This window comes from Corella eumyota, chromosome 3, assembly GCF_963082875.1.
Source record: "Corella eumyota chromosome 3, kaCorEumy4.1, whole genome shotgun sequence".
Lineage (NCBI taxonomy): Eukaryota > Metazoa > Chordata > Ascidiacea > Phlebobranchia > Corellidae > Corella > Corella eumyota.
The window spans coordinates 17,829,703-17,854,878 of NC_137492.1; the positions used below are offsets into that span (position 1 = coordinate 17,829,703).

General features: G+C 32.3%; 5 protein-coding genes across 5 annotated transcripts; 3 read left to right on the top strand and 2 right to left on the bottom strand.

Annotated features, from left to right (window-relative positions):
* The first annotated feature begins 266 nt into the window (after positions 1-266).
* LOC145745684 (uncharacterized) lies at positions 267-1,765 on the top strand. Its single transcript, XM_082563825.1, has 3 exons — positions 267-574; positions 1,193-1,326; positions 1,395-1,765. The coding sequence occupies exons 1-3, from the start codon at positions 377-379 to the stop codon at positions 1,612-1,614; spliced, it is 552 nt and encodes a 183-aa protein (XP_082419951.1). The 5' UTR covers positions 267-376; the 3' UTR covers positions 1,615-1,765.
* A 402-nt stretch (positions 1,766-2,167) lies between these two features.
* Positions 2,168-4,705, bottom strand: LOC145745426 (kinesin-like protein KIF6). Its single transcript, XM_082563502.1, has 2 exons — positions 2,981-4,705; positions 2,168-2,726 (listed from the first exon to the last, which is right to left on the bottom strand). The coding sequence occupies exons 1-2, from the start codon at positions 4,426-4,428 to the stop codon at positions 2,441-2,443; spliced, it is 1,734 nt and encodes a 577-aa protein (XP_082419628.1). The 5' UTR covers positions 4,429-4,705; the 3' UTR covers positions 2,168-2,440.
* Positions 4,706-4,956: 251 nt separating this feature from the next.
* LOC145745986 (kinesin-like protein KIF6) lies at positions 4,957-8,123 on the bottom strand. Its single transcript, XM_082564164.1, has 6 exons — positions 6,994-8,123; positions 6,653-6,889; positions 6,285-6,527; positions 5,964-6,215; positions 5,211-5,505; positions 4,957-5,051 (listed from the first exon to the last, which is right to left on the bottom strand). The coding sequence occupies exons 1-5, from the start codon at positions 8,121-8,123 to the stop codon at positions 5,220-5,222; spliced, it is 2,148 nt and encodes a 715-aa protein (XP_082420290.1). The 3' UTR covers positions 4,957-5,051; positions 5,211-5,219.
* Positions 8,124-9,251: 1,128 nt separating this feature from the next.
* LOC145746105 (phosphatidylinositol 4-kinase beta-like) lies at positions 9,252-20,539 on the top strand. Its single transcript, XM_082564295.1, has 14 exons — positions 9,252-10,185; positions 10,664-10,854; positions 11,404-11,705; positions 12,808-13,006; positions 14,026-14,155; positions 14,324-14,555; positions 15,336-15,508; positions 15,724-15,905; positions 16,391-16,604; positions 16,829-16,960; positions 17,049-17,200; positions 18,002-18,134; positions 18,222-18,342; positions 19,266-20,539. The coding sequence occupies exons 1-14, from the start codon at positions 9,313-9,315 to the stop codon at positions 19,445-19,447; spliced, it is 3,216 nt and encodes a 1,071-aa protein (XP_082420421.1). The 5' UTR covers positions 9,252-9,312; the 3' UTR covers positions 19,448-20,539.
* A 511-nt stretch (positions 20,540-21,050) lies between these two features.
* Positions 21,051-25,023, top strand: LOC145744744 (uncharacterized). The gene has a single exon (XM_082562678.1). The coding sequence runs from the start codon at positions 21,087-21,089 to the stop codon at positions 23,769-23,771; it is 2,685 nt and encodes an 894-aa protein (XP_082418804.1). The 5' UTR covers positions 21,051-21,086; the 3' UTR covers positions 23,772-25,023.
* The last annotated feature ends 153 nt before the right edge of the window (positions 25,024-25,176 follow it).

A 25,176-nucleotide genomic window follows, 5' to 3' on the forward strand; every position in this document is an offset into this window, starting at 1 on the left:
GGTAACGGTAAGAACACTTGCTACACCACCATAAGGTCGTGGGTTCAATCTCCACTGCTCTCATGCTGTAGCGCTCTTGAGTAAGGCGCTCTAAACGTTATAAACTCATGCTGAGCCAGCACTTAATCAGTAGCTGCTAAAGGCAACTCAGGTCTGGGTCGGAGTAACTGATGTTACTCTATGTTTAAATCGCGTATTCGACTTTCCCACATTAAGGATAAATATATGCAAAAAAAAATAGCGTAAACAAATATTGTGAAAAAAATGATTTTTATTATTCTTATTCGTAGGTTTAGTAAACGCAGCCCAAATATTTTGGTGTATTTTTTGGATTCAAATGGATATCTAATTTAACTGGTTCACTATTTTGTCAACAATGTCTGGCTATAACCTTCTTCGCTTGGCCCCCAAAGCAATATCTCGAGTACTATGCACAAAACAGGTTGTTGTTAGACCCACAACCTCGATTGTTTTCCACAAAATTAATTTATTACGCCACAAATCAACTGATGTTCAATCTATACCTAAATCTGAATATGAAATTGAGCTAGAAAGAATAACAAAAGAAGACAATGTAAGAATCCTTTTTTATTAGCAATTAAAAATGCCTATATGCTTATAAAACCCGCAGCATGGTGTAGTGGTAAGAACACTTGCTACACCACACGTGAGGTCGTGGGTTCAATCCCCACTGATCTCATGCTGTAGCGCCCTTGAGTAAGGCGCTATAAACTATATGAACTCCTGCTGAGTCAGCACTTAATCAGCAGCTTAATTATCGGGCAATTATAATCTATAATATCCCAAACTGCCACTGGCAACTCGAGACTGGGTCGGAGTAACTGATGTTACTCTATGTTTAAGTCGCGCATTCGACTTTTCCACATCGAGGATAAAGATATATACAAAAAAAATAAATATCTGAATACTTACAAGTTATTAAAAAAAATTTCATTGCATGAATGTTTCACTAAAAACTGTGTGAACACAAGAGTAATTTTATCGACAATGATATCCTTTTTATGAAGGATTTTCAAACTAAACCGCCATTGGTTAAAAACTTTTCATTTTGAAAAAAAACTTTTTTTAATTTAAAAAGAAAATTTAAATATCAGCAAAATGCTGTAAACTATTTTCGGTAATATATATAGATATCATTTTTAAATAACAAAATCTTAATTTTTTTTCCAAGTATCAATATGAATATGGATTTATGGAGGGGGAACCATTATATGATAAATTATTTGCACATATGATGGGGTTCTTTGGAATATCTGTATTCTGCATAATTGTGCCTGTTATGATTATATATGCTCCAGATGTTAGGTAAGTTATTAAATAGAATTTAAAATCTAAAGAAGAAAAGTATTAAGTTTTTTTGAAATTGTTTTAAGATCAAAAATGAGGATTTGGAGACAACGGGAAGCAGTTCGATTAATTGAGGCTAGGGAGGCAAAGGGAGAGCCCCTAATTGACCCCAACTTTGTTCCAGTTGACTTAATTGAGGGCATGGTGGATCCTCCAGGACCTTGGGAGGAAGAATGGCTTCGGAATCAACCTGCTGTAGCGTCGGACAATAAAATACAATATATCTTCCAAACTCGAAATTTTTAAAGTGGGTAAATTTTTTTTCACGAATTTTTTGGTTGGATTTTGTTTTATTTCTTGTTAGAATATATGGGTGCATAAACTTTAAAAATCAACAAAGTTTTTGCCAAACTCTTGTTCAAAGTTATTGATTTTCATCAAAATTAAATTATCCTGTTTATATATTACTTATGTAATTTGTGAGTAAAAAAGGTACAGCTTGAGTAACTTTAAATCTCTTAACACTTCCTTAAGTTGTCCTTCTTGTTAATTTTACAGGGTAATTTTACCTGATCTTTAACATTTTTTTTGTATATATCTTTATCCCCGATGTGGGAAAGTCGAATGCGCGACTTGATTGAGGTAGTGCGCGACTTGATTGAGGTACTTGACATCAGATTGAGGTAGCCCTCTGACAAAAGGCATTTTTCTCATATGCTCACTGCTATAGAGTAAAGGGGTACCTAACCTGAAATCCCATGAAATGGTGCCTAGAATCCTATTACCCCACATTGCAATACCCAAGGGTTGCCTTAACAAACCTATAATTCCAAGTTTTAAATAGTTTTAGACTGCTATGTTAAAAGCTACGTTCATGTATTATTCTATAAAAAAAAAGGATGTACAGTCAAAAACACTCAATTAAATCTTTAGCGAGTAACACTCCATAAAACATAACTATTGCGTGTAAATTCGGGAAAAAATGCATACTACTATGTAGCCAAAGCTTAAAACGTAACAATAAATAAAAATATTCAATTTTTACAACGGAACTGCGAAAGGTTTACCAAAAAATGTCTGTGCCAGAAATAATTGACATAACCTAATTTCTGGTTAAAATTTTTGCAATTTGTTACAAAATAATACAAGATTTCGATTTTTTTCCCTGTGTTTGAGTTGCCCTTTGTGCAGAATCTGTAGTTGTAATTTGGGGAGGTTCTGAGATTTCGTGAGTCAGATTTAATATTCTGTCCTTCAAGTTTTCAAAACAATATTGAATTTTGTTCTGGTCGCTGCCAACGCTAAGTTTATCTAGTACATCATCGACATAATTTTGAATCATCTCTTTCAGGTTTTCTTCCATCTCTATGGTAAGTTCTATCTCCCTTTCAGATTCAGTTGACTTTAGCATTTGCCTTCTGTAAACAAAACAAATTTTCCTCTGTATTTATTTTTTGTCGTTTTACGTCACCATTTTTGTTAAGAACATAGCCCAGTTTATTTAAATTAATCCAACATTATTCTTTGTAAAAATCGTATAAAAATATGTTTTTCTTTAATATTTTTGTATTCAAAGTAAGGTAATCCTTGAAAAAACATTACATATATTTTCAATTTTAAATACACACACTACTAGTACTTGTTTGCTAGGCAAATATAAAATTTGAAATACCTCGCTTCTTCCAATTCTTCCCGGAGTTTTGCGATCATTAGATCCTGGTCAATAGTCTCGTTAACCACCACCCTGTTCTCGATTTCGGCAACTCTTTGTGCAAACCTACAAGTCGATATCGTTTCTTCTAAGTTCCGCCTCTCAGCGCTGACTGTTGCTATCATACTAGTGTACGAATTCCCACCCAGGCTATCTCGTAGCACGGTAGTAATCATTGAGTTACGATAAGGGACATGCTGGCCTACCTTTTGACTGCTTAACGCAATAATAACTTGTTGTAAATGATGTAAGGATAGGTTAATGTTTCGAGCCTCGTTGATTAATTTTCTATTATTATGATGCGACTTTCCGATTCGCTCTGACCCCGCCAAGTCAACTAGGTTGATTTTTGATCGCACTATTGTCTTTGTTTCAGGGTGTTTTATTGTTAGTGCCATTGTGAAGATACAGTGCGATCGCGACGACGCGTCGTTGTAGTGCGTTTCGGCCATGATTCGATTTGTATTTCCTCTCTGAAGTAATTTCAGTGCATCCGCTTCTTCGTTTATAACATGCGTTGATAAGTTTCTAAGATGCAACCTTTTTCTTCTGTCGGTCATTGCTTTCACTATGTTAAGGTCTTCTTTATTGACAATAAGCTTTTTACCCCTCTTTCCACTAAGCAAATCAAACGCGGTTTCTCTGTAGATTTCCATGTACGATATATGAACTGCAATGTCCTTTTCGCTGGCGTTTATCGCATTAAATAACTGAGAAATAGCTCTCGGTATTATTCCATAATGCGGCGGTATGTCAGTACTTTCATATTCGCTCATTCTACTTTCTTGTGTTACTAATGTAGGCGAAATTGTTTGTTTTGTCGTTAAAACTGATCTAGGACTTTCTTCAAGATCTACAACTTCAAGATCCCCAGTTACCTCGCTTGCTAACCCTACAGGCATTGGGCTGATGTTCTGGGCATCAGTTAAAACAGATTTTACTCTCCTAGCGTTTTCAGTTGTTCTCCCATCTTCGTCCCCTTCTTCAATAACTTCAAGATGATGATGTGGTGATTTAACAGAAGGAGTTTTAATCCTACTTTTAACAGTAAGTTCACTGAAATCGGTACCTTCACCGAGAATGGTATGCGTTTTTCCTGTTGCAGTTTGACCATAGACAAACACACTACAGTTAAATCCCTCTAATGCCTTTTCAATCACAGGCTTGGCGACAACATAATATACCTCTTCTTGCTCGCAATGCTCTTCAAATACTCTGTTAAATTCGTACTTGTACATTTGGTCAGTGTGTAAAGTATGTGATGCAATGTAGTCGTCCGGCGGTTCAAAGTCGATCTCTGAAAGTCTGTTTACATTTTCAGCGTTATCGTTATTTACAACGTAGTCAACAGTATGGCTAACTACACTTGGCCGAAGCCTACAGTAAATCCGAATAGATTCGTCGGCCATTACCCGTCTTTTACAAAATCTACCTAAATCTTTAGCAAAATCTTGAAGTTTTCATGACCATAGCTGTGGTTATTGATTTAAAACATTCTAATCAAATGAATGTGTATTAGTTTAAAGACTTATTTCTTAACTTTCTTAGGCTTGTTTTTTTACTTAAAATGTAAGATGCGTTCTACTACACTGTTTTTATATCTAACTAAAATGTTTATTGAACGCCAACCAACTTTTATTTGATACGACAAGTATATTTATTGATTTAAATGTTTGAATAAATGGCTGATTCGCTAAGGTAATATCAAAAAAAGAACGCGTAACAACAACACAATAGTGCTCTGACAAAAGAAAGGCTGGCCGTCGATCATAGTAAAATTTAAAAACGATTGTCCCTCGTAACAAAAAAACGCTTTGTTAATTTACGAACCTTTATACACCCTAGAAAACGTAATAAAAAAGTGTTATTACTGTAACTTATAGTTTTTTTAAGTTTATTTTTCTAAAGCTTTTACCCTGATACGACTTAATAGATTTGCGAGGTGGCTTAAACCGGTGTTTAGTGTCAAGGCGTTGTTACAGCGATGGAATCACGTAACGTAAACATAGCTTTGGTCCCATTCAAATCCTGTCTAATGGTAAAACATTAATTCACAGTACAGTTTATTGTACATATACATAATATACGCACATCACTAAAGTAAACAAGTGTTAAATCGACTTTAAAAACGTAACTACAGTTGTAACTACAGTTTGTTTATACTTATATAGCATTTAAACATAGTTTTTACCTTACAGAATTACATGATTACACAACATGTTGATTTAATGACTTTTTTGTTCACTATCATTACTTTAAGTTGTTGAAAGCAAAATAAAATTTGAGCTTGGTTTAGTCCAACGCCTAACTGTGAGATATTTCCTTGTACAAAGTTGTTGATCATAATCATTAAATTCTTTTGCTGTTTGGCTGTAAGTTGAGCGGTGGATAACTGGCCACCATTTGCTTGGCCACCATTTGCTTGATCACCAATGGCCAACCCACCGTTTGCCAATTCTTTCTCTTTTGATTTCTTTAACTCGTGCCTAAAAAATGATAGTTTTTGGTTTATTTTAATGCAATTTAAAGGCTATAACTACTCATATACTTATAAACAGCTTTAATTAGTCTTATTTTTGTAAGTTATTTTTTTGTATATACCTTTCCTTGATGTGAGAAAGTCGAATGCACGACTTAAACATAGAGTAACATCAGTTACTCCGACCCAGTCTCGAGTTGCCTGTGGCAGTTTAGAATATTATAGATTATAAATGCCCAGTAATTATGCTGCTGATCAAGTGCTGGCTCAGCAGGCGTTCATACCGTTTATAGCGCCTTACTCAAGAGCACTACAGCATGAGGTAAGTGGGAATTGAGCCCACGGCCCCATGTGTGGTGTAGCAAGTGTTCTTACCACTACACCACGCTGCCGGAAGTATTAGTATTTAGTAATAAAACCAAATATTTTACGCTTTTTTGTTCAAAAAATGCATATTTCACGTACTTTAAAGACTCAATTTCTGCTTTCAAAGAGGCTATTTCATCAACTTCAACGTTTGCCTTTTTTCTGCCGTCTAAAATTTTGTCTTTAATCGCACCCAAGCACAAGTTCAAGGCAGAGTCATTCACATCTTTATTAAGGTTATCCTCACTATTAACCTGAAACAGATGCTCGATATTTGCCTTAAGGTTGTACATTTCTTCTTCTGTTAAAGATAAGTTGAACTCCGTAGATTTTGCATTCTCGAGCTTTTTTCTAGAATAAAGATATATATAAAAAAAGGTTATTTTGTGCTATTTTATTCGGTATTTTTACTGTGCTTACTTCAAGGCTTCTATTTCAATGCGCAGTTCAGCCACCTTATTTGGCTCATCTTTGACTCGCTCCACCTTTTCTGCTAAAAGCGCATCTCTCAGGATCTGAAAGCAATATTGGACTTTACTCACGTCCATGCCGACGTTTATTTCAATCGAATTCTTAATGTATTCTTGTACTTTTATGTTAAGCTCGGTAATGGTTTGCTCGGTTAGTTTTGTTTTCTCTCCGTTCGGCTGGTTTTCATAATTACTAAAAATAAATAGAGGTTTGTAAGTTATATTAAAATTTAACACTTTAGAATATGTTTTAAAATTTTATTTAATAGAAAAGTATTGGGGAACTGTTTTATGTAATTTACAAGGCCTTGTAATTACCGTTTCAATTCTTCTAACTCAGCCTTTAGTCTTTCTTTTTCCTTGGATTCTGCCAATGCCTTCTCTCTTTCGTTTAGAATTATTGTTTTCAGCCTCTCAAAGCAAAACTCTCTTCTTTTTTGGTTGTTGCCGATGTCTAAAGTTTTGATGATGTTTTTGAGGTATTTTTCAATCATTCTCAGTAAATCGTCGTCCGTTAGGTCTTTGCCAATAGTATCTTCAGTCGATTGTTGACCCCTTAAATTAAAAAAAAAACATTTGTTGTGTTTTTAATGACCACCTGTGCTTGTATATTTGCTTGAAAGCATACTAGAAATGTTGCAATACAGTTATTATATTACCTTAAGCCCTTTAACTCATTCTCCAACCGTTCAATCTTAAGATTCAAGTCCGTGGATTCGTTAATGACCACTATGTTTTGAATTGCTGCTACTTGCTGTGAAAATCGGCAGGTCGCAAATGTTTCACCAAGATTTCCTTGGTCAGAACTTATCGTTGCGATCATTGTGTTAAAGGAATTCCCTCCTAAATTACTTTGAAGACATTTCGTTAGAGTTGAGTTTCGGTAAGGTATATGGCCATTGTTTTCGCTTAACGCCCGCATAACTAACTCAAGCTGAAGCAGGGACACATTGATGTTATTTGCTTCATTAATTCGTTCTTTGTTGTTTTCATTTGACCTTCCGACTCTTTCTGATCCTGCAAGGTCTACCAGATTGATCTTGGAGTGAAAAATTCGTTCTCCCTCTCGTCTAGTGAACTTTAATGTTAAAATACAGTGGGATCTGGATGAAGCTTTGTTGAATTGCGTTTCTGCAACACTTCTATTGCGATTTCCTTTCATCAAGATTGCCATCGCTTCGTTTGCATTTGTAATAGGATGCATTGATAAGCCCTTCATGAAAAATGCCCCATTTTCTTGTCGAAACCTAGGCTCTACTCGTGTAAGGTCGCTCATCGCTTTAATTTTTTTCTCTGATTTGCGAGTCAGTAAATCATATGCAACTTCATTGTAGATTTCCATGTACGACATTTCGACTTCAACATTGTCTCCAATCCTATTGAAAATTTCAATCGCTGTTCTGGGAATTATACCAAAGTGGTCAAATCTTTGTGAAGATTGATCGACATTACCTACAAAGTCTTCCTTAACATCGCCAAGAATGGTATAAGTTTTACCAGTGGCGGTCTGCCCGTAAGCGAATATAGTTCCATTGTAGCCCTCTAGTGCCCAATCTATAACCGGTTTTGCAACTTCATTGTAAACTTCTTGCTGTGTTGAATCTTCTTGAAAAATTTCGTTAAATTCATATTGATGGGTTGAAAAACCAGTAAACTCCGGGTTCTCAATTTGCAAGATTGGTCCCTTTTGTTTTCCGCTATCATCTAGAATTGATTGATAATCTATAGTATTGCCATTTGGGTTTCTTGGCCTTATTCTGCAGAATATTCGAATTGCAACTGCTGCCATACTTAAAGGTATTTTTATTCTTAACTATGGTTGTACATGTAGTACCCTATTCGTTTCAAAACTTTAGACTATATCGCGACAACGTTGTTTTTATAGGCTTTAAACTATTCTTTAAACTTTAACTTTGTTTGTTTTTTTATCCGCGATTTTTTTATTGTATTTAAATGAGGGTATGAATTCTTTCTAAAGATTTTTCTCTCTGCTATCTGTGTGTGCTCTGTATTTAAATTTTTTTTCTCAATATATTTTTAGTTCTCAATTATGTGTGAACCTTTTATTATTACAATGGCAGAGCGCTATAAAGACATATCGTTTTTCAACAAAGTTTGTAGTAATTACATAAGGTTAAAAAGTCAGTCATTCTTTCTTAATTATTTATTGCTAGCAATACATTTAAAAATAACGTAAGCTATTGATGAATGTAAAAATTTAATCAACAAACTTTTTGATACTTGATACAGTTATTTATATACACCTAGGCTACAATAAAACCTGTATACTTAAATTTAAAACACAAATTTAAATGCAAAGTTATAAAGTTTTGAAAAATATTATTTTCTAAAAATAATTTCGTAAAAAATATTTTTAAAACTTTAAAATATTTTTTGTTTAAATTGATTTTTAAAATATGTTATAACATAGCGCTATTGCTAAAAAAAAAATTTTTTAAAAATAATTACGAGCTTAAAATGTTTTCAACTTTGCAACTTTGTTGTTTTTTATTCGAAATCCTCAGTTTTAAAACAAGCATTTCGTGATCCGCAAGGTGGTGCAAGGAAAAATAATCCTTGAAGTCAAAGTCTGCCAATTTTAATTACGTCATAAAAGAAAGGCAAATGTAGTTTAGTTGAAGGAATTACAAGGTGTTTACTTTTTAGAAAAACAAAAAAGTTTTTTTCAGTAAAACTCGTACCAGAAAGTCAATTTGATGCAAAAAGTGTAATAATACGTCGCTTAAGGCGTACTTACTTGCAATTAATACCTATAGACAGATAGACTGATAGGTGACTAACAAAAAAATAATAACTAAAATGCTATTATTTCAAGTTCATACGTTAATGAAAAATTAATTTGTTTTTTGCTGTGCAACGTTTATGCAATTATTTTTTTTAATTTTTAGAAGTTTTTATAATATATTCAGAAAGATAATGGACTAAAATGGTTTCTTAAAACCTTGTTGAAAGAAAAAATGTCGAATCAAGATGCTTACGTTTGCAGAAAGGCTGACGATGACTTGAGACTCCTTTCTGCGATGGAGATTAATGCTCCACAAAATTTTAAACACATTGAAACTAATGGTGTTTTACCGACAACCGATATTCAAATATTACCCATAACAGCACAACCCAAACTTAAAAATAAACTTCAAAAAACGGCATTAAAAGAAATTGAATTACCCGAACTTATTGAAGATCAAATCTGTTTAGACGATACTTTAACAAGAGACGAAATGTCGCCGGTAAACGAGTTTGAAGATTCTTTTGTTGATCTCGACAGTACGAAACACAATGGTCAAACGAACGAGGCTTTTATCTCGGAAGATGATGTCATGACCCCTAGGCCTCACAAGGGTCCTTACTCATGCGCGCACCCTAATGTTTGTCGGGAATGTAACAATACAGTTAAAACTGATTTGCCTCATGAGGTTAATATAGAAGAACATGAGGTTGTTATCGTAGAAAAGCCTCCCGCGAATCCAGTGGCACCCGGCCGAGCGTTTCGCAAAAAACTTGACCCAAGAAAACTTAATTTAACTCTTGATTTATTTTCTTCTCGAACTAAGAAAAAAGAAAGATTAAAAAACAACAGCTCTTCTTCAAATTCCAGTTCTCTTTCCCCCAACCCCACCTCACCTTTTCATTCCAGTAGCTCGAGTAGTCTAACCAACACAATTGTATCAGAAAATCCTAACAATTCGTTGTCAACGACAAAAAAGGTCGAAACTGATAAAAATCCTGAAACTGTATCGCTGGACATTAAATTTGTGCCAAATATTGAAAGACCTATTGAAAGACCAAGTTCACCTAAGAAATCTTGGCTTTTAAGACTATTTGAATCACAGGTGGCTACAATATTTTGAAGTTTTTATTATCCAGTTGACATTTTAGTTTAAAGTTTTATGGTGGCAGTAACATCTGTAGTAAAAGGTCTATTCTAGGCTTAAGAACATCATACATTTTTACTGACACATAAATAACCGGCAGCGTGGTGTAGTGGTAAGAACACTTGCTACACCACACATGAGGTTGTGGGTTTAATCCCCACTGATCTCATGCTGTAGCGCCCTTGAGTAAGGTGCTATAAACGGTATGAACTTCTGCTGAGCCAGCACTTACTCATCAGCAGTATAATTATCGGGCAATTATAATCCATAATATTCCAAACTGCTACAGGCAACTCGAGACTGGGTCAGAATAACTGATGTTAGTCTATGTTTAAGTCGTGTATTCGACTTTTACATCGAATATAAATTTATATGTACAAAAAAAAAAACAAAAAAAACACAGATTTTATATATTCATTATTTTTAAATTTTTTAGATTTTTGACATGCCAATTGCATTGCAATATTTGTTTCATTCTAAAGAACCTGGTGTGATGGCTTATCTGGGGAATAAATTGTTTATGTTTCCAAACAGTGATGTTGATTTTTACCTACCTGAACTGCTAGTGATGTATATTCATATGGACCATGATATGAGAGAGGCCATTCACCCTTATATTGTTACAAGGTGAATTTGCACTAGTTAGTGTATTTTAAAAAGTTTTTTTTGCACTAAAAATGTAATAAGGTATTTAAATGTTTGCAATTGTAATATCTAAGAATTTAATTTAATTTTTTTATGTATCTTTATTCTCGATATGGTTAGGTCAACTGCAAGCCCTAAACATAGAGTAACTTCAGTTACCCCTACCACATCTTGAGTTGCCTTTGGCAGTTTGGGATATTATAGATTATAATTAAACTGCTGATTAAGTATTGGCTCAGCAGAAGTTTATATCGTTTATAGCGCCTTGGTGCTACAGCATGAGTGCATTGGGGATTGAACTCAATGGTACTACAGCATGAGTGCATTGGGGATTGAACTCAATGGCGCTACAACATGAGTGCATTGGGGATTGAACCCACAATTTTATGTAGTGTTGCAAGTGTTCTTATCACTACACCACGCTGCCGGTATTTTCCAACTTTTACTTAGGGCTTTTAAAAATTAAAAAAATTTTAAATTAGGCTAACTTTTAATTCGAAATTCCAGCAAAGAATTATTTCTATTTTAAAGGTGTAGAGAAAGTGTTGATTTCTCGCTTACATGTGCCTGGCTGCTCGGAGGCTACAGTTCAACTCAAATAAACAAGTCGTCCAAGCGTCTTACTAGGGCCCAAAAACTTCGAAGTTTAATAATCAGTGGCGAACTTGGTAGATCAAGCAGCGATAAAACGAAAGAAAAAGCTCATTATTGCGCAGATCCTGTTGCAACGTCGTCCCCTCATTTATGTCGAGTCGGTAGTGCTGTGGACGAAAGCTATTCCCGCCGACATAAGCGGAAAACTCACAAACGATCAAAGTCCGATGTTATGTCAGGTCAGTGAAAAAATTCCAACACTAATTCAAAATTTTTTGATTTATATTTTTTAATATTTTAAGACAATAATCAGATTAAGTCTTTGATACACCATACAGAACACTAAAGGTTTTTTAAATTAAATTTTGAATTACACAATCGGTTTAAAGAATTTAGGTCGCCAAAACTTGCTAGACAAATTTGAAATGTTTAATTTGGTCTCAGTTTTCTGTTTGTTTTTGTCTTGATTGGCCTAATATTTGTTGTATGGTAACTGTGTAGTGAAATCATTAAAAGAAAAGAATAGTTTAAATTCTAAATGACAGAATGTGGTGTAATAATTGTATGCTGGTATTTATTTTAATTAATTAAATTTTGATTTCTTTTTTATTAAACAATCTTATCAGATATTGATTTTTTATCAATAAAATATAAATTAATTTTAATTTCTTTGTTAGTTTAATTAATAAATTAACCAACAGATTATTAATTAAAATTTAATTCTCTTATACTACTATTAAGTCCTTCCCACATTTAAATTTTGTTTTGCTTTCTATAGATATTTGGTTTATGAGTCATTTATAAACTCCTACTTTTTATCATCATGTGATTCTTAGGAATTGTAATTAAAAGCCAAGGCACCTTAGAAAATCTAAAAAAATCTGATATATATAAATTTTCAAATAAAGTTGATAACGGTTTTTTAATATTTGTATATAATCTCAAAACCTGGCTTGTATTTTTTTGTTGATTCAGTGACATGCTAAGCACTATTATACTTAAATATAGGTTATAGCCAGGCCATCATTCACTTTAAAAATATTGATTGTACTGTGATTATCTGTGGTGGAGTTAAGCTAAAAAATTGCTGCTTGTTTGGTAAAGTGGGAATTATGATAATTATTTTGCAAAAACATTGCAAAAAAACTAAAGTTACTCTATATAAAATTTTTGTGCTGTTTTTGAAAAATAATAAAATATTGAATTAACATTATATACGATAAAAAATATATTAACTGTGTTAAAGTATTAAGAATTATCTAATTATTGGAAGTATTTAAAACATGTGAAAATATGCGATTTTATAAAGTACAAAATAAAGAAATTTTTTTTAAATTTCAGGTAATAACGGTGGCGATTTTGGTTACAAGCATTCTACATCAGGTAGTGAGTGGGATTTATCGACAGGTCATGCTTTTCACTGTGCCGAAAATGCAACGGCAGCTCAGAAGTTGTTGCCTGAAAGGGAATTTATTAAAGCTTTAATGCATATCGGGAAGCGGCTCACCACACAGCCAACTAAGGACGCCAAAACGCACAGGTTAGTTAAATAAAAGGAGCCAATATTATGGTATAGACTTAGTATAATATGTGAATGTTTGCATTATTAATTTAATTTTGATTAAAACAAATTATTAAGATCATAGTTCGATTTTTATTTTATTAAACAGCCTTTGTAGTCATTTTTTTGCCAATAGTTTTTTAATTTTAAATTTCATTTTGTTGGGTCATAATTTTCACATAGTTTACAATGTTTTTAAGTTTTCGTTGTCATTATTTGCATATAAAAACTTCAAAACCTGATTAAAAAACTGTTATGTTTTATAATGGATAGTTCGTATTTATAATTTGTCATTTTTTATTATGACAATTTGACATAATTAGGTCTTCTTCCTGTTCAATTTTACTACATGTTTACCTACATCAGCTAAATTTTAAGCAGCATATTCTGACTCAATTTTAAATGCCTATCATATTTAATTAATAATATTAATGCTGGTTCTAGTATTTAAATTACAATTTTGCAGTTTTTAAACCGATTATTTTGCAAATTTGGCAGAGTATAAAGGTCGGGTACAATAATGACATCGTGTTACTCAATTAAAAATTAGATTTTTTCTGAATTAATCTATTTAATTTTAATATAAACATTGCAAATCTATGCATTGTTAAGCAAAAATCTATGCCTAAATTGCTAAATGACAAATAATATGCTTTATTATGCAGTAGGTGCTATACTATAGAATAAATTACATAGTCATTGTGGTATTTTGTAAAAACATAAACTTGCATTTCTATTTTGGTTTTAATAATAGCCCTTGGCTAATTTTGAACATGGAAACCATAATCTTAATTTGTAGTTACGAAAACTTTTAAACGGTTTTCGGTTAAATTTTTGGATACAAAATAATAATTTTTTTTTTTTCGTATTTACTAAAAATATGTTGTAAAAGTTAGTTTGACATTTAACGAAATAATGCCAACAAAAATTGTATTTTTGATTTGTTATTAGGTTTTAAAAAAAAAATTTAAATTTCAAAATTTTTTTTTTTTTTTTAGACTAGTTGCTGAACTTCAACTTTTGAATTTAAATCTGCCAGCTCGAGTGTGGCTTCCATTCAAGTTAAAGCATCATCACATTGTTAGATTACCTCCTTCAGCTGGGGTGGTTCTCAATTCAAAAGACAAAGTAAAAAAAAACAAATTTTTTTTTTAAATTATTTTGTGAATTTTGTATAGTTATAATAGTGCATAAAAAAAACTTTAAAAATTTATATAATTGGTTTTTAAAAATGTTTAGTTCTAGAAATTGTTTTTATTTTTATTTAAAAACTTTAATTATTTATAATTTTTCCAGGCCCCATACTTAATCTGTGTCGAAGTACTAGAATGCAACGACAAAGAAAAAGATCAAGTTCCTTCCAAATTACTCGAGAGCTCGCTACGATTGGCTCAATCTGAGGAAGCACTGAACTGTGACGTGTCACCCCCAGTTCTCCTGGACCCAGGGGTTGCACCTTTAAGGAAATTTAGCTTAAGTGGGTCAAGTGCAAGTGTTAATAATGGGATTTTATCAAAACATACATCAGGTATATATAATGTTTGCATTTGTTCAACTCATTGTTATATATTTTTTCTTTTTTCTTATATATAAATTCTTATATATAGGCCTATATAATAAAGCTTAGGACAATATATGTTCAATTAGGGACCTACAAAATAAAAAAAATGCCGTTTGTGGTGTGTTGGTAAATTAGTGCAAGCAAATGTTCGTTAAGAGTTGCAACCATATTACAACAATTAAAATTCTGACCAAATGGCAGGCTATTGACCAGCTGCTTTAATGTACATTTATGCTAAAGCTTTTTTTGTAAATTTTAATCAATAAAAAGCTGTCAGTTTTTTTATTACTGATTTTTCTTTTTTATATTATAACATGCTAAATTTATAAAAATAAACTCTGAAATAAATTTATGGTTGAATAGTTCCTTAAAGCGCTTCAAATGTAAATCAGTAAGTCTTAAAAGCGCTTCATTGCTTGCCAATGTCAAGTTTTATATAAAATTCCATAGTAGGGTTGTTAAGTGATACCTTGTTACTTGGCCATTATAAAGTTAATACAAGAATGCTAGTTTGTTATAATTCAATTAACACCCTTTAATAAGCTAATAAACCTATTAAATTAAGCCTATTCATCATATCAAGTAAATTAAAATTAGTCCAAGAGCAGTTAATTTGTAATTATTTTTAAATGTTTATAAGCGTTATTGTTATGCAATTATTTTATAATTTTTAAAACCTAAATCAATATTAATTTAAAATATATATTTTTTTTGAATTTATTTTTTTTGAATTTGATTTTTTTTTAGAAACGAAACTTAATGAAGAGGTCGAAGATAAAATGGAGGTGGAGTCTGTTGGTTCCGCTGTTACTATAGAAACCGGTCCAGTTGAGGGTCAGGAGGTCAATGATGAAAGTTCAGAGGTCATATGTGAAGATGACGAATGGTCACAAAGTGATATTAACGACCTTCAAATGGAGGTCAGCTAAATTTTAAAATAAAATAATCAATATTTTTTGTATTTTGTTTACTCTGTTTTTACAAAATAATAATCTTTTTGTGACTTTTAATTTAGAAAATCAATATTGGTAAACAAGAAAAATATTTTAACCTATTGGCAAATTATTAAACACTATTTGTAATAATTTTTGCAATAATCTTTATTTTTTTTGTAAATCAACAAATTTTTTTTTAGTCGCCCTCGCAACAAGGTCACAACTCTGCGGGAACAACAACAACGACAAGAACAAACACGGAGAGCGGCAGCGACAATGTGTCGGTGTCGCGGATGTCTGTTTTATCGTTCGACAGTATTGTCAGCGGGGATGCAGTCAGTATTGACAGCCATGAGGTCTATGTTGCTGCAGGAGATATCAGGTAAAAAAAATTCATTTAATTTTTATAGTATTTTTTTAACAAATATTTGCCTGTAAAAATTTACCTGTTCACCACTACTGGCAGTTTTGTCTGTTTTGTAGGCCTATAAATTGGACATACAACTGGCAGCGTGGTGTAGTGGTAAGAACACTTGCTATACCACACATGAAATCGTGGGTTCAATACCCACTGCTCTCATGCTGTAGCGCTCTTGAGTAAAGCGCTATTAAAATTTATAATATCCTTAACTGCCACTGCCAACTCGAGACTGGGTCGGAATAACTTATATTACTCTATGTTTAAGTCGCGCATTCGACTTTCCCACATCGAGGATACATATATATATACAAAAAATATATATATATAGTCCACTTAGCTCCATTATATAAAGGTTTAAACTAAATTAGATATTTTTGTTCAATTTTAACATTAAGTTGTTCAATATTTAACATAATTTGTTAAAAATTTTTGCTTGATTATTTCAGACGCCGTTTAGCTGAGAGGTTGAAAGGTCGACAAAGCAATGGTTTTCGTCGTGACCCCGATGACCCCTCAGCTGCTGCTTTAAAAGAGCCGTGGGAGTCGAAAGTTCGAAGAATAAGGGAGTCATCCCCCTACGGTCACCTAAACAACTGGAACTTGTTAACTGCTATTGTTAAATGTGGGGACGATTTAAGACAAGAGTTATTAGCATATCAGGTGATTTTTTTATTTTCATATGTAGCCTATTTATAAAAATGGTATACTAGTTAAGGCATCTTACCACGAATTGCAAGGTTTCAGGTTTATGGCACATTAATGCCACTCTATTGAACAACAGCTTACTCTTTTTCAATAAAAATAAAACACATGTTACCTGTAGGTCAAATATTGAATTTATAAGACATTGTTGTATTTATTTGAATGTAATATATCTTGACCAGATGCTACAAGTTCTTTATGAAATATGGCAACAAGAAAGAATCCAGCTGTGGCTGCGTCCTTACGAGATTATAGTAACATCAGTGGACAGTGGGATCATTGAACCTATTGTTAATGCTGTATCACTACATCAGGTAGAATGAAATTTATAATGTGTTCAAATGTAGAAAAAATAAATATTGTAAAAAATGTAATATTTTAAATGTTTTAATTTTTGTTTAGATTAAGAAGAATAGCCAGGGTTCGTTACTAAGTTACTTTTATCAAGAATACGGGGGTCCTAATTCTGAAGGATTTTTAACGGCGCAACGCAATTTTGTTGAAAGTTCAGCTGCCTACAGTCTAATTTGTTATCTCTTACAAGTAAAAGACAGGTAATTGGATTTTTACGTTTTTTAAAAAAAGTTTTTTTCATAGAATTTTAGGATTTTTTAAAAATTTATCAATTTGTTGTAATTTTTGAAATAAATCTGTTAGTAAATTTTATAAAGAATTTTCTCTTAGCTAAAACATGGTAATGTGATAGTGTTTAGTTTAAATGAGATACCGTTTCTCGATATAAATACTTAACAATTTTGTGTTCCTTTATTAACAAACTGTAATTCGATCATTTGTACCAACATAAATAAAGCCAATTTCTTTAAAGAAGACATCTTAAAAAGCTGTACAAATTTAAAAATGCCAAAATTGTTTAAAAATTAAGACTATTTGAACTAATATTTTAGTTTTATTAAAAGTAAACTAAAAATTTTATTTATTCTATGATAATTTCATTTTTTATACTTCTTCATTATAAACCAGCAGCATGGTGTAGTAGTAAAAACACTTGCTACACCGAGGTCGTGGGTTCAATCCCCACTGGTCCCATGCTGTAGCGGCCTTAAGTAAGGCACTATAAGCGAAATGAACTCCTGCTGAGCTAGCACCTAATCAGCAGCATAATTATCGGGCAATTTTAATCTATAATATCCCAAACTGCCACAGGCAACTCGAGACTAGGTCGGAGTAACTGATGTTACTCTATGTTCAAGTCATGCATTTAACTTTCCCACATCGAGGATAAAGATATATAAATACAAAAAAAAAAAATTTACATAACGCTTCTGTAAATATCTGTTATAAAATATACATGTTATTTTAATTACATCACTTAGCTTTAATTATTTATGTTTCAGGCATAATGGAAATATATTGCTGGATTCTGACGGTCATATTATCCATATTGACTTTGGATATATATTGTCGAGTTCGCCAAAAAATTTGGGGTTCGAAAGTTCACCTTTCAAACTAACACAAGAGTTTGTAGAGGTAATTTCTGTTAACTGCACTCTGATTTAAATTAATTTTTTTTAAATAATTTTTTTTTTTTTAAATTAATTATTTTTTTGTTTTTAGATAATGGGTGGCTTAAAAGGGGATATGTTTGAATATTACAAGATATTAATGTTACAAGGTTTGGTGTCTGCCAGAAAGCACATGGACAAAATTGTCCAACTAGTAGATATAATGTCAGCTGGTGAGTTAGAATTTTTTGTTTAATATTTAAACCATATGCTAGTAAGTAAATTATTTATTAGGCGGCATTTGGAATATTGTTAGCAGTAACTTGAATTCTAGAACTAAGCCTTTTTTAAATAAGCTACTTACCGTATAAATATGCTATTTTTGGAATACATATTTTTTTTATTAAAATATTATTTGCTTTCGGAAAGGCACAATAATTATATATAGTTTAAAATTGAAACTTTTTGTGAAATATAAAAGTGAATTATTTAATGTGTAATAAAAAAGGATTGCCCGGTACTGATTTATCTGATCTGTTGGTAAACTAAATATTTACTTTTTAGTGATATCATTGTCAGTACTACAATACATTTAACTTAGCAAATATAAGGCTTAAAGACTTGTATTTAAATTTCTTGTAAATTTTAAAAATTTTTTTGCTTTTTTTATTTATATGTATATTTATCCTCGATGTGGGAAGGTCGACTTAATGACCTTAACATGGACTAACATTATGAGAAGCAGTTTAACATGGAGTAACATTATGAGAAGCAGCGTGGTGTAGTGGTAAGAACACTTGCTATATCACGCATGAGGTTGTGGGTTCAATCCCCACTGATCTTATGCTGTAGCACCCTTGAGTAAGGCCCTATAAACGGTATAAACTCCTGCTGAGCTAGCACGTAATCAGCAGTATAATTATCAGGCAATTATAATCTATAATATCCCAAACTGCCACAGGCAACTCGAGACTGGGTCAGAGTAACTGATGTTACTCTATGTTTAAGTTGCGCATTCGACTTTCCCACATCGAGGATAAAGATATATACAAAAAAAAAAAAACAGGACTTCATGTAGTGAAACCAAATGTTCTGACCACTACATAACAATGCTGTGTTTATTAAATTTGTTAAAATTCTATTTTGTGTGTATTAGGGCCGTCTCTTGCCTGTTTACATGGTATTAGTACTGTAAGGGCATTAAGAGAGAGATTTCACCTTTCTTTGACTGAAGACCAACTGCATGAACTGGTTGAAAATATGGTTGAAGGTTCGGTAAGGTCTTGGACTACTAAACTGTACGACAATTTTCAGTACATAACTAATGGCATATTATAAGAAATAGCAATTGCGTAATGGTTTGAATTGGGTATTAGTTTGTTTGTTAACAATGCAATGTAGTTGGTTACATATCTTTAAATGTTTATTTCCGAAAAAGGGTGCTGTTTCTTTTGTTAAGATATTGGCATAAAAGACAATAAAACATCATTTTAGAAATGTAATCAAAATTACCCATGGAATTTTTCATCTCAGTAAGCCATCGCAACTAACTAAATTTTTTTGATGTGTTTTTCTACCTTGCTCAAACATCTGAGCCCGAGATGTCTCTTTTATGCCAACTAGGTCGATGCTACTTTCACAGTGTTGTTTAATATATAAACAATGCATTAACATTACCAATGGTAAAATAAATGCAATTTAAAGAAGGTTTAATTGGTTTTTGGCCTCTTGCTGCTTCGTATTGGTCTAATTTGTAATTTTTTTGTACTACAATTTTTACTCAATGCATTTCGAATTTTTACTTAATGTAAGCAATGCAAAAGTAATTTGTAAATATATCTTTAATCATACTTCTTTATTTTTTAACCTTCATATTGGATTTAAATATTTCTTTTTTAGGGGGGTGGTTTTTCATTGAACAGTATTAAACATTTTGTATAAATTTCACATTATTTTTTGTCGCAAAAATTCATCTTTTATTTGGTTTAATTTTTTTTACCTTTTCGTCTATTTCAAAAGTAAATGTTGGCCTACTAATGTGCAATATTGAGCCAGCCTTGCTTACATATGTATGATACAAATTTACAGAATCCTTTTTAGAATGTCATGTACAAAAAATGGGTTGATTTTAAAAACAACAACCCTATTAATATTGTCCATTCTACTTTTTAATGTATTAATTTCATATAAACACTAATAGTAAGTTTCTAATTTAACTTTTGCTGCAATTATATTAATCTTTAAATATAAACGTTAAAAAACCTCGTTTAAAATACGTTGTTATGATTTACTGTTCAGCCTGTTTTGTATTTGTTGTTTGAACCCCTATATTTACACCATTAATACAAAATAAAAGCTTTGAATGCTGTTTAGACAGACTTGCGAAATTTTTTTCAGTGATTGTTTGCGTTTGTTTTATTCTTTAACAATAAAAATGCCAACTAAAATATTTGTACTTGAAATAAGGATATTGAAGGGCAAAGCAATTTTTATTATAAATATTTAATTTATAACTTTTGAGGACAAACGGATTTGGAGATTTAAAGGGAAACACTTGGTTACCGCGGCAACCAAGAGCTAGCGTATAACAACGTAGTTAAATTAATGACGTGCTTGAGTGTTAAGACAACAAAAACCACGGTTGTTTGTTTCCACTTTTAATTCATTTTCAAGTACCATAGACAGAAGCTTACCGAGAAATGTACTGTATATAAATACTCGAGTGGCTTTATATGAAACAGTAAGTGGTGTATTAAAGATGCAGGTATTTAAATTAGTAATGTAAGTCTATTAATTATTTATCAAGTTTCAAAGTCTAATAAAGGTATATAAAGTTAAGCTAGTCAGGTTAACGTACTCTATTCTTTTTGCAGTATATAATACAGCACTTAGAATTGTATTTAAACTTATGTTTTATCATTTTACTTTAATCTAAGGGTAATTACAATTTTTTATGGATAATTAAAAATCTAAAAAAATGAGTCACGTTGATCCTGGGCCCTTGGCTGCTTATGAGAGCCTCTCTGATCCTAACCTGTCAGCTTACTTTAGCAACAGTCGCATGAGAAAACACCTGATTAAGTCCGGACTTGTAACAAGGAGAGGGGAAATTGTGTCTGAGAAGGTATTCCGGTTGAATAATGCAAGAAAAGATCACCAACGTCATGTTAGAGATTTATTGGCGGAGGCGATCGTTCACAAAGCACTGGACATGGAAAGACACCGACAGATGCACGTCAAGAAACAATTGGAGGAGATGGGAAAAATTGAAAGAGTAAGACGGGTTCGACAGGATCGTGCTCTTCGAGGAGACGAAGATATTCTTCCGCTGTTGTCACCAAAACCAATGCTGAGTAAGCAGAAACAACAAAGGCCGCACACAGCACCTTCTATGAGGCCTATAAGCTCAAAACCTGATCAGTCTCTACAGCAAAGCAGTGCTTATCCAGATGAGCAACCATATAACACAAGGACAAGTAGAACATCGTCCGCTTATCCTAAAGTTGAAATCGATAACCAGCATTTACATCAGCTTGACCAAGAAGCACTAAGGTCTTTTACTTTAAACTTACAGAATTTAAATTTAGGAAGCGGGGTTAGTCCATACACTGTTCCTGTACTAGATCCACCAAGCAGAAAAGCCTTGAACTCCAAAAGAAAAAGGGTCAAGAAATCAAATTCTTTGCCATCTGGCAGGCGATTGGAAAAAAGACGCCAGCTTACACCTACATCAACTTCAAATCAGCGTTCACTTAAACTTCATCGTCATGAACCGCCGATGATACATCGATCTAAACCTCATTCCATGTGTCTTATTACATTTAAGTATCTAGGTCAATTGGTTCAACTTGATTGTGAAAAAGAAGACCATCGCGATGAGGTCACTGTGTTTCAACAGCATTGTGGTGGTGAGAATCTGTGTGTTTACAATGGGAAGATTTTGCCAGGAGATAATTTCACTATCGTATCACAGAGGCATCGTGGTTTTCCATTTTCTCTTACTTTTTATCTAAATGGAATGCAAGCTGAGAGATTGAGCACTTGCTGTGAATACAAGCACAGAGTGGGCTACAAATTAGGCTCAAAATCTGGGCATTTTGCGTTTGTAAGCATCAAAGGAGCTTACCCATGCTTTAAATGTGTTGTAGCTAAAGGCCAGTTGAAATCGACATCAAAACCCACTCCACCAGAGCATCCAAGGCCTATTAGAAAAAGAAGAACAAAAACACCTCCGGAAGATGTGGGTAATAATGCTAACGATAAAAAAGAAGCAGAGGCGAAATATGGATCTAGTTTTGCATCATCCACGGATGACACTTCTGAGGTGAGCAGTTTATCCTCTGACAGTGATGATGAAGGGGAGATCACAACCCAGCATTCTCCTCCTGTTGTTAGCCCCAAATCTGTATCTTCTTTATCTTCTTCATCTTCTTCTTCAGAAGACTCAGTAAAGGTTCTGAAGCCTGTTATTAAAGAAACACCAAAGGTTAAAGAAGTGAAGGAGGAACCACGTCCAATAACACCAGTTAAACGGTCAGCTACAATTGAAAAAGCACCAAGCTCAGTTTCTTCTAAAAGTAGTTCACGTTCTACAACTCCTTCAAAAGAAGAAACACCAACAGTGGAAACAACACCATCGCCACCACTACCAATAGAAAAAGAACCAGTAAGACCCAAAACACCAACTCCGGAGCCAGTTGTAGTAAAGTCGGATTCTCCAACTCCATCTTTGAAGGAGGACAAGGAAAGTAGTAAGGATTCTTCCAGCTCGAGCTCATCTTCTGCTAGCTCAACTGCTTCGGAATCAGATGATAATAATAGCATCCATCATGAAGCCCCACAAAAGCATTCTGGCCCAATTTTTGGTTTGTTGAGAGGCAAAAAGGAAATCGATTTAAGCAACATTGCTTTGAATGAAGATCAATTAGAACAACTGTGTTCGTTCTTAACTGATGGTAGAATGGCTAGTGGGGTTACTTCTCTAACAGTTTATAACTGCAATCTTGGCATTGAAAATATTAAAACCATCTTGAATTCTCTGCAGAGCTCAACTTGTAATCTTAAGGTCCTTAATCTGGGTGTAAATGACATCTCGCAAGAATGTGTTCCCATGATAATAAAAGCTTTAAAAAAGAATGAGATCGAATCCTTAACACTGGATGAGAATATGCTCGGCGATAATGGAGTTCGAGATTTGATGATTGGTTTAATAGAATTGCAAGAACAGGATAAGAATAAGTTGGAATTTCTTTTCCTAAACAGATGTGGTATTGAGCAAAATGGAATAAACGAAATGGCCAAGTACATAGAAGCCAATCCTCCTCTGAAAAGTTTACAACTTAGTGGAAATCCTGGTGTAGGTAGCCACCTATCCGTTGTATGGCAAAGCCTGTCTTCTGGCAAAAACAAAAATCTTGCCACACTGTACTTGTCAAGCAACAAGCTAGGAAATAAAGGTATTCTCTCCTTTACCAAACATAATCCGACAAATCTAGAAAGGGTTTATTTTACTGACAACAATATTACTGATGATGGTGCTGACTCAATCCTTAGCTATTTAGGAACAAATGATTTGCCTAAACTTAAACACATTGCTATCGCGAAGGGAAATAAAATTAAAAGGAAGAAGATCAAGCAAATTAAAGCACTTCTAAGAGGGTAGTAACCTGATTTCAACTTGCTGCTTGCTTCAAGATTTAAAACAAAACATGCTGCAAAATATTCAATTTTATTCTGTTTTTTTAATTAGTTGTTTAAGAAAAAGACTGTTTAAGAAATTAAGTAATCGAAAACTTGATTTATTTATATTTTAAGTTAAAACTTTTGAGTTAAAATTTTTTTTTTAAATATTTATAATGAAATTTAAAGTTAATTTTCAAGTTTTTTTGCAAAATCATGTATTCATTTTTAACTTAATTAAAAATACATTTAAAATTGTGTCTAAACGTATATTTATGTTAAGTAGATTTTAATTGCATGCTATTTTTGCACAAATTTATTGTAATTTTTGTTCAACAATCTATTTTTAAATTTTTGATTCATTAGTTTGCTTGTATTTATACCATGTAAAAATCATGGTTCGTTTAATTTGTACAAATTTCTTAACAACTCACTGTGTTTGTAATTAAAGTATAGTTCCTAGATTTCAAATAATAAAACTGTTGCTTGTAAACTGATAGGAGTTTTATATTTACTAGTTTTCAATTGATTGTAATTGATATTTGCTTTGGTACCAATGTTTTCTATTGTTCAGTGCTTTCTTGTAAACGTTGTGTAATCACAATTTTTATTTTTAAAGTTACGGAGTTTGATTTTTCTTTTACTTACTAAACATTTATTGGAATTTAGCCTGTTGAAACATATTGTTTCAATAAATGCTTTAAATTTTTTGTATAAGGTATATAAAAGTGTAAGCCCTTGTAATTTAGTGTACAAATGTATATATATTATTGCTATTATTGTATAAAATGTGTATTTTAAAGAAGCTGGTCCTAAAATCAAGTGATATTTTTTTAAATAGTGTAGATGTAGTACTAGTAGTGCGATTATTATATAATATTTTGTACATATCAAATTTCCTGTAGTAATTTTGTAAATCTGATAACTTGAATATGAAAAATGTAGTTTTGACTAATTATGATGATGAAATCACTTTAATTAAATTGTTAAAAAAATTTAATAAATATGAGTCATTTGATAAATAATTAATAAATGTAATTTTGTTAAACTTAATTTAAAAATTTCCTGTCGTAATTCAATTTAATTTAACATATTAAATAGTATATTAAATTAATTTAACATATTACTTATTTCTGGAATTATTAAGGCTTTGACATTTAGTATATGAAACTAAAATTTAATTTTTGTGAATATGTATTTGTATATTTAATGGTAATTACAAGAACCCTTGTCAAGTTTTCTTTAGGATTTATTATGAAGAATTAACTTAGCTTTTAAACAAGTTTTTTTACATATATATTATCCTCGATGTGGGTAGGTCGACTTCACGACCTAAACATAAAGTAACATTAGTTACCCCGTTTTATATAATTGCTGGATAATTATAA

Excerpts from the sequence above, each read along its gene's own strand:
- LOC145745986 (XM_082564164.1), bottom strand. The coding sequence starts at position 8,123 with ATGGCAGCAGTTGCAATTCGAATATTCTGCAGAATAAGGCCAAGAAAC. Across the intron at positions 6,890-6,993 it reads AATGAGTTAAAGGGCTTAAG|GGGTCAACAATCGACTGAAG; the intron begins GTAATATAATAA and ends TTTTAATTTAAG. Across the intron at positions 5,506-5,963 it reads GCAGAAATTGAGTCTTTAAA|GCACGAGTTAAAGAAATCAA; the intron begins GTACGTGAAATA and ends ATCATTTTTTAG.
- LOC145745426 (XM_082563502.1), bottom strand. The coding sequence starts at position 4,428 with ATGGCCGACGAATCTATTCGGATTTACTGTAGGCTTCGGCCAAGTGTA. Across the intron at positions 2,727-2,980 it reads GAAGAATTGGAAGAAGCGAG|AAGGCAAATGCTAAAGTCAA; the intron begins GTATTTCAAATT and ends TTTTGTTTACAG.
- LOC145746105 (XM_082564295.1), top strand. The coding sequence starts at position 9,313 with ATGTCGAATCAAGATGCTTACGTTTGCAGAAAGGCTGACGATGACTTG. Across the intron at positions 11,706-12,807 it reads AAAGTCCGATGTTATGTCAG|GTAATAACGGTGGCGATTTT; the intron begins GTCAGTGAAAAA and ends TTTAAATTTCAG. Across the intron at positions 17,201-18,001 it reads CTCTTACAAGTAAAAGACAG|GCATAATGGAAATATATTGC; the intron begins GTAATTGGATTT and ends TTTATGTTTCAG.
- LOC145745684 (XM_082563825.1), top strand. The coding sequence starts at position 377 with ATGTCTGGCTATAACCTTCTTCGCTTGGCCCCCAAAGCAATATCTCGA. Across the intron at positions 575-1,192 it reads GAATAACAAAAGAAGACAAT|TATCAATATGAATATGGATT; the intron begins GTAAGAATCCTT and ends TTTTTTTCCAAG. Across the intron at positions 1,327-1,394 it reads ATATATGCTCCAGATGTTAG|ATCAAAAATGAGGATTTGGA; the intron begins GTAAGTTATTAA and ends AATTGTTTTAAG.
- LOC145744744 (XM_082562678.1), top strand. The coding sequence starts at position 21,087 with ATGAGTCACGTTGATCCTGGGCCCTTGGCTGCTTATGAGAGCCTCTCT.